Source organism: Dermochelys coriacea, chromosome 5 (assembly GCF_009764565.3).
Source record: "Dermochelys coriacea isolate rDerCor1 chromosome 5, rDerCor1.pri.v4, whole genome shotgun sequence".
NCBI classification, from domain to species: Eukaryota; Metazoa; Chordata; order Testudines; family Dermochelyidae; genus Dermochelys; species Dermochelys coriacea.
Window position 1 is genome coordinate 101532871 of NC_050072.1, and position 18170 is coordinate 101551040.

At 49.2% G+C, this 18170-nt stretch overlaps 1 protein-coding gene across 2 annotated transcripts in view; it reads right to left on the reverse strand.

Moving 5' to 3' along the window:
* PGM5 (phosphoglucomutase 5) overlaps positions 1 to 15305 on the reverse strand; it is a 117488-nt gene extending 102183 nt beyond the window's left edge. Inside the window, exon 1 of one of the 2 annotated variants that reach the window (XM_038403565.2) lies at positions 14968 to 15305. In XM_038403565.2, the coding sequence (XP_038259493.1) occupies positions 14968 to 15048 (81 nt within the window). In that variant the 5' untranslated portion in view covers positions 15049 to 15305. Of the gene's footprint in view, positions 1 to 8103; positions 8873 to 14967 lie in introns of those variants that run through there. The other variant, XM_038403564.2, reaches the window with a different exon arrangement.
* Between the last annotated feature and the right edge of the window lie 2865 nt (positions 15306 to 18170).

Consider the following 18170-nt stretch of genomic DNA (forward strand, 5'->3'; position numbering starts at 1 on the left):
GGCTCTGGTTGCTGCAGCTCTGCTCCCAGGACAAGTCTGCTCTGCAGGCTGCTTCTGTGACTCTGTTCCCAGCACTGACCTGCTTCCTGGGGCTGCTTTTCTGGCCCCTCTGGCTCTGGTTGCTGCAGCTCTGCTCCCAGGGCAAATCTGCTCTCTCTGGGCTGTGCCTCTGGCTTTGGGGCTGCAGCTCTGCTCCCAGGACAGGGTCTGCTCTCTCTGGGCTGCTTTTCTGGTTCCTCTGGATCTGGCACAGCTCTGCTCCCCAGCTTAGCTTGGGCCCCTGCTTTCTCCTTAGCTCAGCCCCACTCTTTCTGACCCAGGCAAATCCAGCTCACACGGAGGATGGGACCTCCCTGGCCTCCTGACTCTCTGATTAGCCTGCCCACCCTGTCATTCAGGCTGACCTGGAGCATTGGCCTCTCCCCATTGTTCCTGGGGACTATCAGTCTCAGGGTCCTGGTTTCCCATAGACCCTTCCCATTTTAGTACAGGGAGCTAGCCAACCAAAACACCCCCACTGAATGTTAGTAAGGGGGCAACAGTCCCCTTACACTAAGCAGGAAAGCAAGATCATGCCCAAGGTGGTTCTCCTACCACATAGCAGTGCAAAGACTGCTTCTTTCACATGGCTATTGAGGCAGCAAGCAGGCGCAGAAAGCAGGACAGGATTTTCTCTGTTCCTGCAATCGCTTTTATGGCCAAATCACAGCATCCTGGCTCTGTTGGGTCTCTTTTCCCCCATCCAGCCCATCGGCCAGGTATCTTTGCAGGATGTGATTACTAGCCAGTCCCAGATGGGCCTTCCAGATGCCGCTCAAGAGCACAACCAGCAGCTAGCCACTGCTGGCTAACCCATCCCTACTCTGGTCACACATAATTCAGAATCAAAAGTAGTATACATTGGCTACAACGCTGAGTGAGCCAGATTGTGGCTGCCCTATAGTGGGACCCACAGATGGAATGCTGGGTGACTCACAAAACAAGAACAAGGGGGCATCCAGGCCACTGAATGACAACACAGTTAAAGCTGATAAAAGAAAATCTTTTATTATTTTACATACCGGAGGCATGATTTACCATAGGATTGGTTGTGCCTCCTCCATGCAGAGATGCAAGCTGAGTTTGACAGCACAATTTGACCATCACCCTCCTGGAACTCTAGCCTGGGTAAAGGCTCTGAATACAATTTCATCAAGGCGTCCCTAGGTTTCCTTTGATCCTTCTCGGGGCAGCTCACTTCCCTCCCTGCAACATCAGTGCCTCTCCTTTGAGTGAGTTCCTTCTCTCCCAAGGAAGGGGCTCTTTCGCCTTCAGGAGCGATCCCTTTCTCTCCCCTGCTTTCATGGCTAATAACACAAGAAGCTATGTCCTCAGGAAGGTTAAGATACTTTACCAGCAGACATATTTTCACTGTAAAAGTATACAGCATATTGTTAATATTAGCTCAAAAATCTAAACTAATAATTTAGCTTTCTGTGATATTAGAGGAAGTGGATGTGTAAGGTTGCTCTGGAGGTGAAGAGTCATTGTGTGTGGAGGCAGGAAGGTATTTGAATGTCAGTGTAGCCTTACCTGTTGGTCTCCTTGAGTTGTAATGACTGCATTGTCAAGGAATGTATCAGAGCAACATTAACCTAAGGATTTGTGGAAATTGTGAGGAGCAATTTGTCCCCTGATAAACACAACTTTGAGCGACAGTAACAGAGCAAACTCTGTGTCTGACAAAATTTCCCATAATTCAGCAAGGGAGCTCTGTTCCAACAAAGCACAGCAAGTTTGTCAAATTGGGTCTCCACTGGCCATTCTTACCAGATCAAAGAGTGCTGGGATGGAAAAGGGAGAGCAGAATGGGGAATGTGACAGGGAGATTGAAGGGATGGGAGAGAAATAGTCAGGAACACAGGAATCTGGCCAACAGGGAAGCTTACCTCTGGTGCTACCTGGACCATGGGCTCACCAATCCCTGATCCTCCAGGTCCTCTGCTTCCTGGTGCTCACCCTCCTAGTTCGCCAGACCCTTAGGCCTCAAGGCCCCCCCCATCTCCTCTGGGCTCCCTGATTCCCCCAAAGGAAAGATGCTAGCTGGCTCACACTAGTGTTTGTGGAGCTAGACCCGGATCCACAAAGGTGTTTAGGCTCCCAATATCTATTGACTTCAATGAAAGGTAGGTGACCTTTGTGAATCTGGGCTGTCACAGCCAGCTGGGTTACACAGGGGAGAGCTCCTGCTGCAGCATCCTGCTCCTGGCTCAGAACACCAGGACTTCCTTGCTTGGGGAGCCCTAACAGGTCACCCGGACAGCAATGATAGGGAAAGCTATTTTCTGCAGCCTTCTCCTCCAGCAGTCATCCTAAATGCCTACCCATAGTCTTGTTCCGCCTGCCTCCATAGCCCTACACACTCCTCCATGGCTAACCACCATAGATGCTTTCATCCTCATGCCTCCCCAGAGTTCTGCTCACACCCTATACTCCCTGCGCCACTGCATAAAATCCCTCGCTGCTAGAGCCCTCCTCCAGTAAGCTCTTTGTACGTAATACTTGTCTGTTTCAAAATCTCTCGTGTCTATCAGCTCATGATTGCTAATCTCATTTCTAAAATATGTTTTCACCAAAATAACTTTTAAATGTTAATGTCACATCAGAGATATTGTAAAGATGAATTACTGGGTACAATTTGAAATGTGTACAATGTTTACTTTCAAAGTTAAAAGAACCCAAAGAAAGAACTGAAAAGCAGGTTTAAAATTTTCATAAAGGGTTTTCTCTTCCAAAATTAGTAAATTACTACTAAAGATTACATAGAAAATTAAACTCTCTCTTGAAAAGTTATGGTGACAAATTTGGAGAGAGTCAAATAAATAATTAAAATATAAAATGGAGGGATTTTAGTCCTACTTTAAGTGGAAATTTCAAGGCAACACTAAACTAGGGCTACATAACTGATATCTCCAGAATAAATATATGTACCCATTTGTACATGTGAAATAATTCATCAGAAGAAGAAATGATCATCTTATGCGTCTCTGAGATTTTTGACAACAGAGCAGAATGTATTGCAAGCAACTGTAGCACAGTCAATATAAATAATTTGTTTGCCACTCTTGTCTTTTTCCCATACATTTAGGATTAAAAACAATAGAGAAGAAATTATGTTCATAGTGATGTACACACAGCACAAAGTCAAAACATGTAAGTGCTCTCACTGTGAAAAATAACTTGCTTTACTTGAGTATTCTTGAAAAATATCCATCCTGCACTAAGTACAAACTTGCTATACACCTATTGAATCTTTAGTCGTTCCACAGGGTTCAATCTTCTCATGCAGAGTCAAAAAGCATTTCTCAGCTTCCCTACCAACCTCAGTCTAAAATAAGGAGTCAAAGACATGATAACTCTGCTTCTGTGGTTTTTCAGGATCACCCTGGTTATATCTCAAAAAATCTCTACCCTGCTGAAGTCTCACAGCACATCCTAAAGGGCATATCAGACGGCATTAGGCATACAGCTCAGGCATGAGATATGCATATGAAAACATCAGATTAGAAGTAACAATCCTTTACATTTTTAGTATCTATTCAATACCATCCACATCTAAAAGCATTTCCCCCCTTCTTATACGGTGTATCTAATTCTGACTGCTCCTTTTTCTCATTACCACTTGCCTATGATATTAGATTAAAAGTGCTTTGAGGCACAGCTCACCTTTTTGTCATATGTATTACAGAATCTAGCACAATGGGGCCTTGATACCTGAGTGGGACAACTGAGTGCTATCACAATACAATTACAATAATAAAATAATAATAAATAAACAAATCCTTCTGGATTGGGATGATGAAAAGCCAAATACAACTGAAAATGTTTTCCTCTCAGTTTTAAATCACCTGTCTTATCGCCAGCACATAAAATATTAAAATCCACAACAAAATTAAACACAACATTTAGAGACAAAGAGCAATACATGCTCATCAGACCATCTATGGTAAACCAGAGGAAATTACTACCTTTGATAAGTGGGTTTCTGGGCATGTCTCTGCTTCTTTGTTACTAAAGTAGTAAATTACAGTTAAATTAAAGCTAGCCCCATAAAGTCATGACACTAGATTTTGTCATTTTGAGACAAAAATCTACGGGAAATAATGGGGAGATGTGCAGAAAGGGGGCTTTTAAACATGGAAGAGATGGATGAGATATATGGCTCGGATCTTTGACAAGAAAGAGGGAAACGTGGGTGTAATATGTGAAGGGTTTGGGAGAAGGGTGACCACAGATGGGCAAAGGATGGCATAAGGAGAAACAAGTGTTGATGCAATGGGTGCAGTAGTGGGGAGAAGAGTGTAGTGGTGATGGGGTGCTAAAGAGGGAAGAGTAGGTGTAGAAAAGGGAGAACATGGGTGCAATGAGCAGTGGGGCAGACAAGGGAGGGAATGGGCAGATGCAGCATGTGGAGAAGGGGGAAAGAATGGAGGGTTAGAATAGGGATGCGAGGATGAAAAGTGAGAGGAGGAAATCACGGATGAGTGCAGACACGGGGGGGGGGGAAGGAGAGCGAGACTGCAGTAGGCTGATGGTTGAAGGTGGGGGATAAGGGATTGTAATGTGTGAAGGAGCAAAAGAAGGTATAGAGATGTGCTATGTGGATGGGCATAGGGATGACAATCGAAAGGGTGTAGTTGGGGGATACTCTTGGTGGATGGGCATAGAGAAAATGGGGAGTGCAGTAAGTAGGCTTGCCAATTTTGGTTGGACGTATTCCTGGAGATTTAATCTCATGACATAATCTTTAATTAAAATTAATCTTTAATTCCTGGAGACTCCAGGCCAATTCCGGAGGGTTGGCAACCCTAGCAGTAAATGGAGGGATTAGATAGATTGGTGCCACTGTGTGCGTGATACAGCACACTGCCACCATAGATGCCGGAACTAGGGGTACTGGGGATGCTGCTGCACCCCCCGGCTTGAAGTGGTTTCCATCATATACATGGTTTACAGTTTGGTTCAATGGCTCTCAGCACCCCTGACTGCCACAAGGATAGGTGGGTGCAGTGAATTGGTATGGGGAGCAGTGGTCACAAGGGTATGGAGGGTGGGGAGTGGAAGCCACAGAGCTGCAGTGGGCAGGTGGGGGAGCAGAGGAAGAAGCAGACAGCACGGGATTGTGGATGGTGGGGAAGTGGAGTACCCAGGACTGCACAAGTTGGCTGGGGGAAGCAGGGGACATGGGGATGCAAAAGGTGGAGGGAGCAGAGGGCAAGGAGGTGCAGTGGGCACATGAGGGACACAGGTCATAAGGCTGTAATGTGGGGCTGAGGTGAGGTCAAGGGACTGCAGCGTGTAGGCAACATGGGGAAATGGAGGGCATAGGGGTGAAGCGGGTTGATGTGGGGAGCAAAGGACATGGATTTGCTATTGGTGGATGAGTGCAGGAAGGGGCCACAGAAGGGAATGGAGGAAGCACAGAAGCTGCAAGTAGGGTGACCAGCTGTGCCATTTTTAAAGGGACAGTCCTGTTTTTTGGGACTTTTTCTTATATAGGCGCCTATTACAGGATGGGGGTGGGGAGTTTTTTCCACAGTTGCTATCTGGTAACCCTAGCTGCAAGGGATACAGAGGGCATGGACCTGTAATGGCAGGATCAGGACACAGAGGGCATGAGGACTCAATGGGTGGATGATGGGGAGCAGAGGATACAGGTCTGCAGTGGGTGAGTGCCTAGTGGAGAGCAGAAGGCATAGGGGTACAATGGGTAGATCAAGGCATGATTGGTAGTGCAAATGACACAGGCCAGGATGGAGCAAGGAGAGGCAGAGGCCACAGGGCTGTAGCAAGTAGGTGGATGGTGGGAAGTAGAAGACCCAAAGACTCAATGGGAGGATAGGGAAGCACTGAGTGGGTAGGGGGGTGCAGAGAGCAAGGGGGTCAGTGGGTACAGGGGTGCAGTGGGTAGGTATGGGGGATACGGAGGGCACAGGGCAGCAGAGGTCACATGGCAATGGGGTGCTGAGGGTAGGGAGTGCAAAAGGCACAGGGGGCAATGAGAGGATACAGAGAGGTGGGGTGCTGAGGCCCCAGGGGAGCAGAGGGCACAGAGGGGCAATGGGTGGAGGATGCAGAGCGCACGGGGCAGCAGAGGGGCAATGGGCGGGGAGGGCGCTGAGGGCCTGGGGGAGCAGAGGGGCAATGGGTCGGGGCCGGGGGGGGGCACGCTGAGGGCCCGGGGGAGCAGAGGGGCAATGGGTCACGGGGTAGGGGGGCACGCTGAGGGCCCGGGGAGCAGAGGCGCAATGGGTTGCGGGGGGCACACTAAGGGCCCGGGGGGAGCAGAGGGGCAATGGGGGGTGCACTGAGGGCCCAGGAGGAGCAGAGGGGCAATGGGGGGCGGGGGCGTGCGCTGATGGCCCGGGGGGGCAGGGGGCGGGGGAGGTGTGCTGAGGGCCTGGGGAGCAGGGGGGGCGTGCTGAGGGCCCAGGAGAGCAGGGGGGCAATGGGTCGGGGGTGCGCGCTGATGGCCCGGCAGAGCAGAGGGGCAGTGGGGGTGCGCTGAGGGCCCGGGGAGCAGAGGGGCAGTGGGTCACGGGGGGCACACTAAGGGCCCGGGGGGAGCAGAGGGGCAATGGGGGGCGGGGGCGTGCGCTGATGGCCCGGGGGGGCAGGGGGCGGGGGAGGTGCGCTGAGGGCCTGGGGAGCAGGGGGCAATGGGGCAGGAGCGAGGGGGGCGCGCTGAGGGCCCGGGAGAGCAGGGGGGCAATGGGGCAGGAGCGGGGGGGGGCGCGCTGAGGGCCCGGGAGAGCAGGGGGGCAATGGGTCGGGGGTGCGCGCTGATGGCCCGGCAGAACAGAGGGGCAGTGGGGGCGCGCTGAGGGCCCGGGGGAGCAGAGGGGCAGTGGGTTGCGGGGGGCACACTAAGGGCCCGGGGGGAGCAGAGGGGCAATGGGGGGGCGCACTGAGGGCCCAGAGGGAGCAGAGGGGCAATGGGGGGGGCACGCTGAGGGCCCAGGGGAGCAGAGGGGCAATGGGGGGCGGGGGCGCGCTGAGGGCCCGGGGGAGCAGAGGGGCAATGGGGGGCGGGGGCGCGCTGAGGGCCCGGGGGGCAATGGGGCGGGGGGCGCTGAGGGCCCGGGGGAGCAGAAGGGCAGTGGGGGGCGGGGGGCGCTGAGGGCCCGGGGGAGCTGGGGGGGCAATGGGGCGGGGGGCGCTGAGGGCCCGGGGGAGCAGAAGGGCAGTGGGGGGCGGGGGGCGCTGAGGGCCCGGGGGAGCAGAAGGGCAGTGGGGGGCGGGGGGCAATGGGGCGGGGGGCGCTGAGGGCCCGGGGGAGCAGAGGGGCAGGGGGGCGGGGGCGCGCTGAGGGCCCGGGGGATCAGGGGGGCGGGGGGCGCTGAGGGCCCGGGGGATCAGAGGGGCAGGGGGGGGCGGAGGCGCTGAGGGCCCGGGGGAGCAGAGGGGCGGGGGGGGCGGAGGCGCTGAGGGCCCGGGGGAGCAGAGGGGCAGTGGGGGGCGGGGGGCGCTGAGGGCCCGGGGGAGCAGAAGGGCAGTGGGGGGCGGGGGGCGCTGAGGGCCCGGGGGAGCTGGGGGGGCAATGGGGCGGGGGGCGCTGAGGGCCCGGGGGAGCAGAAGGGCAGTGGGGGGCGGGGGGCAATGGGGCGGGGGGCGCGCTGAGGGCCCGGGGGATCAGGGGGGCGGGGGGCGCTGAGGGCCCGGGGGAGCAGAGGGGCAATGGGGGGCGGAGGCGCTGAGGGCCCGGGGGAGCTGGGGGGGCAGTGGGGGGCGGGAGGCGCTGAGGGCCCGGGGGAGCAGAGGGGCGGGGGGGGCGGAGGGCGCTGAGGGCCCGGGGGAGCAGGGGGGGCAATGGGGCGGGGGGCGCTGAGGGCCCGGGGGAGCAGAGGGGCAGTGGGGGGCGGGGGGCGCTGAGGGCCCGGGGGAGCAGAGGGGCAGTGGGGGGCGGGGGGCGCTGAGGGCCCGGGGGAGCAGGGGGGGCAATGGGGCGGGGGGCGCTGAGGGCCCGGGGGAGCAGAGGGGCAGTGGGCGCTGAGGGCCCGGGGGGGGGCGGTGAGTGAGTTCGGCGGTGCCGAGGGCTGGGAGCTGCAGCTCGGGCTGGCTCACCCCGTTGGCCGCGGCCATCTGCACGACGATCTCGGTGGCCGTCCGGCTGAAGTACCTGCCGTCGCTCCCCACCACCATGGTGCAGCCCTGGCGGTCGCGCAGGTCGATGGAGGAGAGCAGGCTCTGCACGAAGTTGGGCAGGTAGTTGCGCTGGCTCTCGAAGAGCCCCGTGGGCCGCCGCAGCCCCCCGCCGCCCGTCGGCTTCTGGTCCTGGTAGGGGACGGTCTGCACCGTGAGCACCGGGATGGGGCTCCCCTCCATCGCTGCCCGCCGCAGGAACGTGGCTCCCCTCGCCCTTGCCTGCACGGGACCGCCCGCCGAGGGTTAATCCAGCCCCCTCAGCCGCCTGCCTCCAGAGGGGGGCTCGCCTCGCTTCAGCTCCTTGGCATCGAGCGCCGCCCCCGCCGCCTCGGGCTCACCCTGCCCCGGGCCGCGCTTGGCGGGCGCTCGCCTCAAAAACTCCTGGGGAAACTTAGCCGGGAGCGGAGGAGACGCAGGGGCCCCTCGCCGCCCGCTCGCCTCCCTCCACTGCGCGCTGGGCGGCGAACGAGCTCCTCTTTCTGGACAAGGACACCCAGGGGCTGGCCAAAGCTTTGCCGCAGCCCCAGCCCAAAATAACCCTGGAAGGAGAAGCTGAGAATTGCTGTCCCCTGCCAGGGATGTAACTGGAGGCGGGGGCCGGGGGGGGGGGTTGAGCGTCATGCATTTGTTCCAGGGGATCACGTACTGTCAGCCCTGGAGCTTTCCTTCTTGCACAAAGCAACCCCAACCCCTCGTGGCTCAGAAATCAAGCTGGCGGGCTGCTGGCCTGCAGCGACGCAACAGCTGGGGATTTCCAAGTACAGAGTGCTTCCGCGCTCTTCCAGATCAGTAATCATGAGATTCTCCACTTCTGTGGCACCTCCCCTCTGAGAATCTCAACGGGCTTCACAGGTTTCAGAGTAGCAGCCGTGTTAGTCTGTCTTCGCAAAAAGAAAAGGAGGACTTGTGGCACCTTAGAGACTAACAAATTTATTAGAGCATAAGCTTTCGTGAGCTACAGCTCACTTCATCGGATGCATTTGGTGGAAAAAACAGAGGAGAGATTTATATACACACACAGAAAACATGAAACAATGGGTTTATCATACACACTGTAAGGAGAGTGATCACTTAAGATAAGCCATCACCCACAGCAGGGGGGGGGGGAAGGAGGAAAACCTTCCATGGTGACAAGCAGGTAGGCTAATTCCAGCAGTTAACAAGAATATCAGAGGAACAGTGGGGGGTGGGGTGGGGGGGAGAAATACCATGGGGAAATAGTTTTACTTTGTGTAATGACTCATCCCTTCCCAGTCTCTATTCAAGCCTAAGTTAATTGTATCCAGTTTGCAAATTAATTCCAATTCAGCAGTCTCTCGTTGGAGTCTGTTTTTGAAGCTTTTTTGTTGAAGTATAGCCACTCTTAGGTCTGTGATCGAGTGACCAGAGAGATTGAAGTGTTCTCCAACTGGTTTTTGAATGTTATAATTCTTGACGTCTGATTTGTGTCCATTCATTCTTTTACGTAGAGACTGTCCAGTTTGGCCAATGTACATGGCAGAGGGGCATTGCTGGCACATGATGGCATATATCACATTGGTAGATGCGCAGGTGAACGAGCTTCTGATAGTGTGGCTGATGTGATTAGGCCCTATGATGGTGTCCCCTGAATAGATATGTGGACAGAGTTGGCAACGGGCTTTGTTGCAAGGATAGGTTCCTGTGGTAGTGGTTCTGCTGTGTGGTGTGTGGTTGCTGGTGAGTATTTGCTTCAGATTGGGGGGCTGTCTGTAAGCAAGGACTGGTCTGTCTCCCAAGATCTGTGAGAGCGATGGCTCGTCCTTCAGGATAGGTTGTAGATCCTTGATGATGCGTTGGAGAGGTTTTAGTTGGGGGCTGAAGGGGATGGCTAGTGGCGTTCTGTTGTTTTCTTTGTTGGGCCTGTCCTGTAGTAGGCGACTTCTGGGTACTCCTCTGGCTCTATCAATCTGTTTCTTCACTTCAGCAGGTGGGTACTGTAGTTGTAGGAATGCATGATAGAGATCTTGTAGGTGTTTGTCTCTGTCTGAGGGGTTGGAGCAAATGTGGTTATATCATAGCACTTGGCTGTAGACAATGGATCGAGTGGTATGATCTGGATGAAAGCTAGAGGCATGTAGGTAGGAATAGCGGTCAGTAGGTTTCCGATATAGGGTGGTGTTTATGTGACCATCGCTTATTAGCACCATAGTGTCCAGGAAGTGGATCTCTTGTGTGGACTGGTCCAGGCTGAGGTTGATGGTGGGATGGAAATTGTTGAAATCATGGTGGAATTCCTCAAGGGCTTCTTTTCCATGGGTCCAGATGATGAAGATGTCATCAATGTAGCGCAAGTAGAGTAGGGGCATTAGGGGACGAGAGCTGAGGAAGCGTTGTTCTAAGTCAGCCATAAAAATGTTGGCATACTGTGGGGCCATGCGGGTACCCATCGCAGTGCCGCTGATTTGAAGGTATACATTGTCACCAAATGTGAAATAGTTATGGGTGAGGACAAAGTCACAAAGTTCAGCCACCAGGTTAGCCGTGACAGTATCGGGGATACTGTTCCTGACGGCTTGTAGTCCATCTTTGTGTGGAATGTTGGTGTAGAGGGCTTCTACATCCATAGTGGCTAGGATGGTGTTTTTAGGAAGATCACCAATGGACTGTAGTTTCCTCAGGAAGTCAGTGGTGTCTCGAAGATAGCTGGGAGTGCTGGTAACGAAGGGCCTGAGGAGGGAGTCTACATAGCCAGACAATCCTGCTGTCAGGGTGCCAATGCCTGAGATGATGGGGCGTCCAGGATTTCCAGGTTTATGGATCTTGGGTAGCAGATAGAATACCCCAGTTCGGGGCTCCAGGGGTGTGTCTGTGCGGATTTGTTCTTGTGCTTTTTCAGGGAGTTTCTTGAGCAAATGCTGTAGTTTCTTTTGGTAACTCTCAGTGGGATCAGAGGGTAATGGCTTGTAGAAAGTGGTGTTGGAGAGCTGCCTAGTAGCCTCTTGTTCATACTCAGACCTATTCATGATGACGACAGCACCTCCTTTGTCAGCCTTTTTGATTATGATGTCAGAGTTGTTTCTGAGGCTGTGGATGGCACTGTGTTCTGCATGGCTCAGGTTATGGGGTAAGCGATGCTGCTTTTCCACAATTTCAGCTCGTGCACGTCGGCGGAAGCAGTCTATGTAGAAATCCAGGCTGCTGTTTCGACCTTCAGGAGGAGTCCACCCAGAATCCTTCTTTTTGTAGTGTTGGCAGGAAGGTCTCTGTGGGTTAATATGTTGGTCAGAGGTGTGTTGGAAATATTCCTTGAGTCTGAGACGTCGAAAATAGGATTCTAGGTCACCACAGAACTGTATCATGTTCGTGGGGGTGGAGGGGCAAAAGGAGAGGCCCCGAGATAGGACAGATTCTTCTGCTGGGCTAAGAATATAGTTGGATAGATTAACAATATTGCTGGGTGGGTTACGGGAACCATTGTTGTGGCCCCTTGTGGCATATAGTAGTTTAGATAGCTTAGTGTCCTTTTTCTTTTGTAGAGAAGCAAAGTGTTTTTTGTAAATGGCTTGTCTAGTTTTTGTAAAGTCCAGCCACGAGGAAGTTTGTGTGGAAGGTTGGTTCTCTAGGAGAGTATCCTGTTTTGAGAGCTCATTTTTAATCTTTCCCCGTTTGCTGTAGAGGATGTTGATCAGGTGGTTCCGCAGTTTCTTTGAGAGTGTGTGGCACAAGCTGTCAGCATAGTCTGTGTGGTATGTAGATTGTAATGGATTTTTTACCTTCAGTCCTTTCGGTATGATGTCCATCTGTTTGCATTTGGAGAGGAAGATGATGTCTGTATCTGTGCGAGTTTTTTCATGAAGTTGACAGATTTCAACGGGCTTCACAGATATTAATGAGGGACTCTCGCAAGACCCCTCTGAGCTCGGGAAGATACAGATAGGGCAGGGAAGTGAGGAACAGAGGGTCTCCCAGGAAGCCTACGGGAGATTCAAGCATGGAAGAGCAACTTGAAATCAAACCCTGTGCCCCGTGCTTAATTGATGATGAAATAGGTGCTGGGGCTCAAGCCATTTTTTCCACCATGCATCAGGCCCAGAGAGTTGATGCAGCAGAGGTGTCGGGGTAGGAACTGCCAAGCCTAAAAGAGACAGGGCACAAATTAAGCACTGCCCATGCCCTGTGCCTTTACTACAGTGCCATCCTTGCACACCAACTTTCTCAAAAGGGGGCATTTCAGAGAGGTCTGCTCCACTGATATTCCTCAACAGGATACTAAATCCACGATACTAAAAATGGATTTCTAGTTTAATAATTCCATTGCTGAGGAATAGTTTGGCATAGGGACAACCACTTGATCTACCTGCCTGAGGTTTTCCATTTAGAAAATTGAGATCACTTTCTCACAGGGATGTTGTGAGGATTGGTGAATTCATAGGAAGAGTACTTTGAAGAGTAAAACCCTTATGTGTTTTCATTCTCATTGATTAAAATGCTAAGCAGAGCTGGTAACCTACAGTTTAGATTGACTTAAACGTTCAGTTGTAAGACCCATTGCCAGTTGCTTATGACTTTGCCAAACTTCAACTATTTGGGCTGAAATTTTCCATGCCAGGTACCTGACTTGGGCAAAAGTTATGTATATACTTACTTACTTTTAAGTTTCAAATAAAGTGATTCAGCCATTTCTGAGAGTGAGATAGGGCAAAGTATCTTGTTTTGCCTATGTTAAAATGCTCTTACAACATTTGGTTGGGAAGCTCTAGTCCCTCCACCATACTTTGGAGCCAGGACTTGAAATTTTGCAGGATAGTGATCCTGGTGTCAGGGATGTGTCTTTTGATGTCCCCCTTAAAATCAGACCAAAGTTAGACAAGTTATAAGCCTTTGAAAAAGCTCAGGGTGCACATGGTCAATAGACACTTGTTAGAGTTTGGCAACTAAATAAGAGTCTACCTATAAGGATCGTACTATAGCCTGGGATTGTGGAGGCTAAGTAGAATTTACTCTGTAATTACTGCTCGTGGCTGCCGTGGCCTGCTCTGGCACAGGAGAGAGCACATATTTCCCCCTCTCCCCAGCAGCAGAACTGCAGCAATCCCACTGCTGGATGCCCTCTGTACCCATAAGAGAGCAGGCAGGATTTGCCCCTTCAGTTGCATTTTTAAAGAATGTAAATCAGTCCTGGGTTGATACGTGAATTTTAAACTGGAGCAGATTTTTACAATTGTTTCATGCAAAAAGTGTTTGCAATGGAAAAATGGACAGACCCTTCCCTAACACAACACTAACTAGCTAATCCTTATTGTGACATGTTTTGTGGTCACATTCTGTCTTCAACACAAAACTGGGTTTTCCAGTTACTTCAGTGGTACATTTCTCTTTTTAATTTAGTGGTAGAATCAAGTAGTAAGAGAAAAGGGTTATTGACTGGAGCTGGTCAAGAATTTTTTAACAAAATGTTTTTCCATTAGAAAGTGGCAACTAATTGAAACCAAAGCTGTTCGCAGGAAAGGGATGGTATTAACCAATTTCTTGTTAAAAAAAAGTTTTTTAATTGTTGAAACATTCCTTTTTCACAATTTTTGAAACAGATAAAATTACTATTGGTTTGAACTTTGTTAATTTATATTTAAAAAGGTTGAAAAATGTAAAAGGTTAAAATCAAAATGAAATGTTTTGAAATTATTGAAACAAAATATTTTGATTGATCTGATCCGAATTTGTGCGAGTCAGATTTTCAGTTTGTGAAAATTTTCAAGGGTTCAACTTTTCCTCCCAGTTCAGGATGGGAACAAATTCCTAAAATCTTGAAAATTCTCATGGGACAGGAAAGCCATTTTCTTCCAACTCCGTTATTAACTGAATAGAAAAAGCAGGCTAAACATTGTTTTGTCTGAGAATAAGGATTAGAACATTGGCAACAAAACTTTATCAAGAGCAAGTATTTGTGATCTGCTGAGACTTATAACCCTGTGGAGTTGTTTTCTCAAAGTTATACCTCCAGAAAAAGAGCCATTTTCACCATTGCTGTGGGTTTCTAATTATTGAAACACAGCCATTATACTGTATTAAGGAATACTTTCACACAGACCTGAATCCAAATTGGCTCATAAAAGCCAGGCTACAGATTGGAACAAGAATTCCTTAAGAACTCAATTGTCATATTGACAACTGATTTATTAAAGCTTCAGCCACCATTAGTACTGTATAATATCAAAAATAGGTTATAAAGATGCCTGCCACAGTATGTTAAATTAAAAAAAAAAAATACAGAGTATGAAATCAGAGAAACACGTATGAAAATAACATTCAGCCCTAAAAATTCAGAGATGCACAGGATTAAACACCACAATCTCCTGTAAAACTTAGAAAGTTTAGGGATAAATGTCTGATTCAAACCCCTAAAAACAAGGAGGTGCAAATTAAGACTTATACTCTATGGCAACTTAGAACTAATGTTTTACCTACAACTTTTCATTTTGGGGTATATTTACTGAGGGTCTGGTTCTGACACACTTATTTGCATTAGGTCATTCCATAGAATAACTCAGGAATGCTCATGGAGTAAGGGACACCCAACATGAGTAAGGATGCCAGATAGGGTGACCAGACAGCACATGTGAAAAATTGGGACGGGTGAGGTTAATAGGAGCCAATAGAAGAAAAAGACCCAAAAATCAGGACTGTCCCTATAAATCAGGACATCTGGTCACCCTAGTGCCAGAATCAGGCCCTCTATGAGCACTAATATCATTGTGCATCTTCTGCCAGTGTGGGGAGGAAGCAGAATTGAGCATAGGCACAAGCAACTACTTTCGTTCTTACCCTAGTCCTGGAGAAATTCAGCAACTCACTTGTTGCCAATAGTGTGACGAGCAGGAGAAGCAGCTCACAGTCACATTCCATTTCTCCTATCTTCTTAACAGGAGCTTGGAGTTTTGCTCATACAAAGGCCAACAGTGGTGAGGAAACAAAATATAGTCTAATATAGCCACAGTAAGCCCTTTATACAATCCTGCCTGGGGATATACAAGGCTGCTCCCTGGAGCAGTCACTAGTGCAACACTTCCCATGTGCAAACAAGCTAAGGTGCCACAAGTACTCCTTTTCTTTAAGCTATCAAGTGAACCACTAGCTACTCCACATGTTCCAGTAGGTTTCTTAGATCTGGTTCACCTGTTACTCACTGCTTATGTAGCAGGAAAAGGAAGTACATTGGGAATGAGAACAGGTGTGTCAAGGCTCAAACTCACGTATTCCACATGCTGGATTTGCAAAATGGCTGTGTAGACAGGAGAAAGTACATAAAGACCTCTGATGGAGGTCTGAAATCAAAGAAGGTAATGGACATGCACCCATATGTATAACAGTTATAGATTCATCAGTCTGTCTTTACTGGCCCTGTTGCATTAGGGTTGGAGTAAGTATTACTTGGGTTTTATTGTTTTAGCTCTTATATTATACAGCTTTTCTTTCTGCTGTTTGGTAAATCTTTTTTACCAGATGTTAGGAAAAAAAGATTGCTGATGATAGTTAAAATAACCTGTAAACTGTATACAAAATCTCAGGCATGTGCAAACTACCAGTTGAGCTGTAAAATGCACTATATGCAAGGGAAGTGCCCTCGCTGCCACTAGAAAATCCTTCCACAGGTATAAAGTATGTTTAAAAAACCAACAACAACCCAAAAAAAAGTCCAGGTTGGGATTTACTTCTCTATGCAAGATTTTTCCTGTGCATGGAAGTTATTCCAAATACTTCTGGAAAGAGAAGGATGAGAAATAGACCCTTCATTAATTATACCTGGTAAGTAAGAGGGAATGTGGACTGGTGGGAAGGTGCTAGAATAGAGTCATGTGGCTAAGGCTTAAAGTGGATGAGGTGCAGATAAAATTTAAAAAACAACAGAGATGTCCAAAGTGGATCTCAGACAAGTTGTTCCACCAGGAAGAAGGGGGCATTATAACAACTATATTTATCTGTTCAAACTAATGAACTAATTAAATTCCATGGCTGAGCCGTGACAGGTAATCTGAGCACACTCTAGGTTTTCCTTGTAGGTATTTTTTGTCGGAACTTGTGTTTTCTCCTTGTGTGACAGGACATGATTCTTAGAGAGGCAGAACACCCATGTCTCCCATTGAAGTCAAGCAGTTTACACCCAGTTTCTAATTGCAAATGTATAACACATCCAATACTATCATGTGTGAAATTGCACGTGCACTCTCCACCCTCTCTCTCCACTGTGCAGCAGAGACACATTCTGTGTGAGAACCTGTTCATGCTGCCAAGAATTGACATGTTGCCAAATGGTCATTTAGCAAGAGATTTCCCCATATAATCTAGAAGTTATACACTTCCGGTTACGGCTACTTTGTCTCATGGATTAAAGGAATATTGGAAAGCTTGATTCATCTGACTGAAATTCTGACAGGATATATTTTTGAAAAAAATCTTAGGCTGAAGCAGCCACAGATTAAAGGTTTGATTTTTTGAAAGGTGCAAGAAAAAGTACAGCTCCAGCTGAAGTCAGGGGGAGCACAGATACTCAGCACCTCTAAAGATCAGGCCTCAAGTCTATTATGCTCAGATGATATCACGCTCTATAACCATGACAAATTATGCCTTACGGATTGTGCCAACTGAATGGCCTTCTCCAAATGGTCTCCTACTGGTATACTTCAGAAGCTTGGCAGATATATTATTACATGGTCTAAATTTCACTCCTTCTAGCTTGCATTAAACTAACAATTCACTACATAGCTTAATCCTTTTAAACTGTAATTTTTTTATCCTGTATCAAATAAAACTGGAAAAAAATATTCTCAGCTGTAGCTTGATAACTGGACACTTTGGACTGTACAGTGGTAATACAGTAGTGGAACATAAGTCCTTAAAAATGCTCTGGTTGTTTCTTTTAGCTGCCAGCTCAAGGGAAGCTTGTTAATTAGGGCCACCTACAAGAGTGATATATTTCTAGACATTATAACCAGTGACCGCATAAGGCAGAGGTTGAGACTGTAGTATACAACTACTGTATGTCCAATAGTAGGCTCTGTATTTTTGACGAAATCAAAGGAAATAAGTTTTAAAATGTGCAAATGGGAACACCAGCGTCTTGAAATTTACACATACTAGAAAAGAAGGCAAATGTCCATGTTTAGTTGTCTAGGCCAGTGATTCTTTGTTTTTTCCATACGAGAACTCTCCTCCCATTGAACCAGATGGAAAGGCCAGGTCACAGCCCCCTTGACACCCGTTTGTAACCCTCCACTCCCTGAAACAGGATTAATGACCTCCAGGATTTCCAACCACAGACACAAGAAGAATCGGCATGGTACTGTGAGTAAGGCAGAAGAGTGGGACTTGGGAAACGTAAGATCTAGCCCAGCTCTTCCACCAACCTGCTGAGTGGCCTTGAGCAAGTCATAGTGCCTCTTCGTGCCTCATTTTCCCCACCTATAAAAATAGTGATAATGATATTTACTGTACTTGGCAAAACAGTTTGAGATTACATCTGTGGATTAAAAATGCTATACAAGTGCTATGCTAAACATAAAATTGAGATGGGACTCCAAGCAAAAGCCCAGTATACCCCTGAGTTATACAAACACTTGAGACTAGCCTTTTTAATATCTGGCATGATTTGTTTTAATTGTATGCTGCTTTTTGTCTAGATGTTTATTCACTAACCCTCTCTCCCCACACAAAGTGTCCATTCTAACTACCCTCTCCTCAACTTCTTGTTCTGGCTCTGCACCTCTCCTCACCCCCCCCAACCTACTTCTTGGTGGTTCTCCTCTCCACCCCACTTTTCTTCTTACCCCAATTCCTCATTGTTTGCCTCTTCTTCACCTCTCCTCGCTCCCATGATCCCAGTGGTTCTGCCCCTCTCCTTATTGAGACCACTAATAATTTGGCCACTTCTCCATTCTGCTAGTCCCCTGGCACTGCAGCACTTTGGGCAGCCCCTGATTCTTTCCTCTGTTGGAGCAGTGGCTACTTCACGGCCCTAATATCCATAGGAC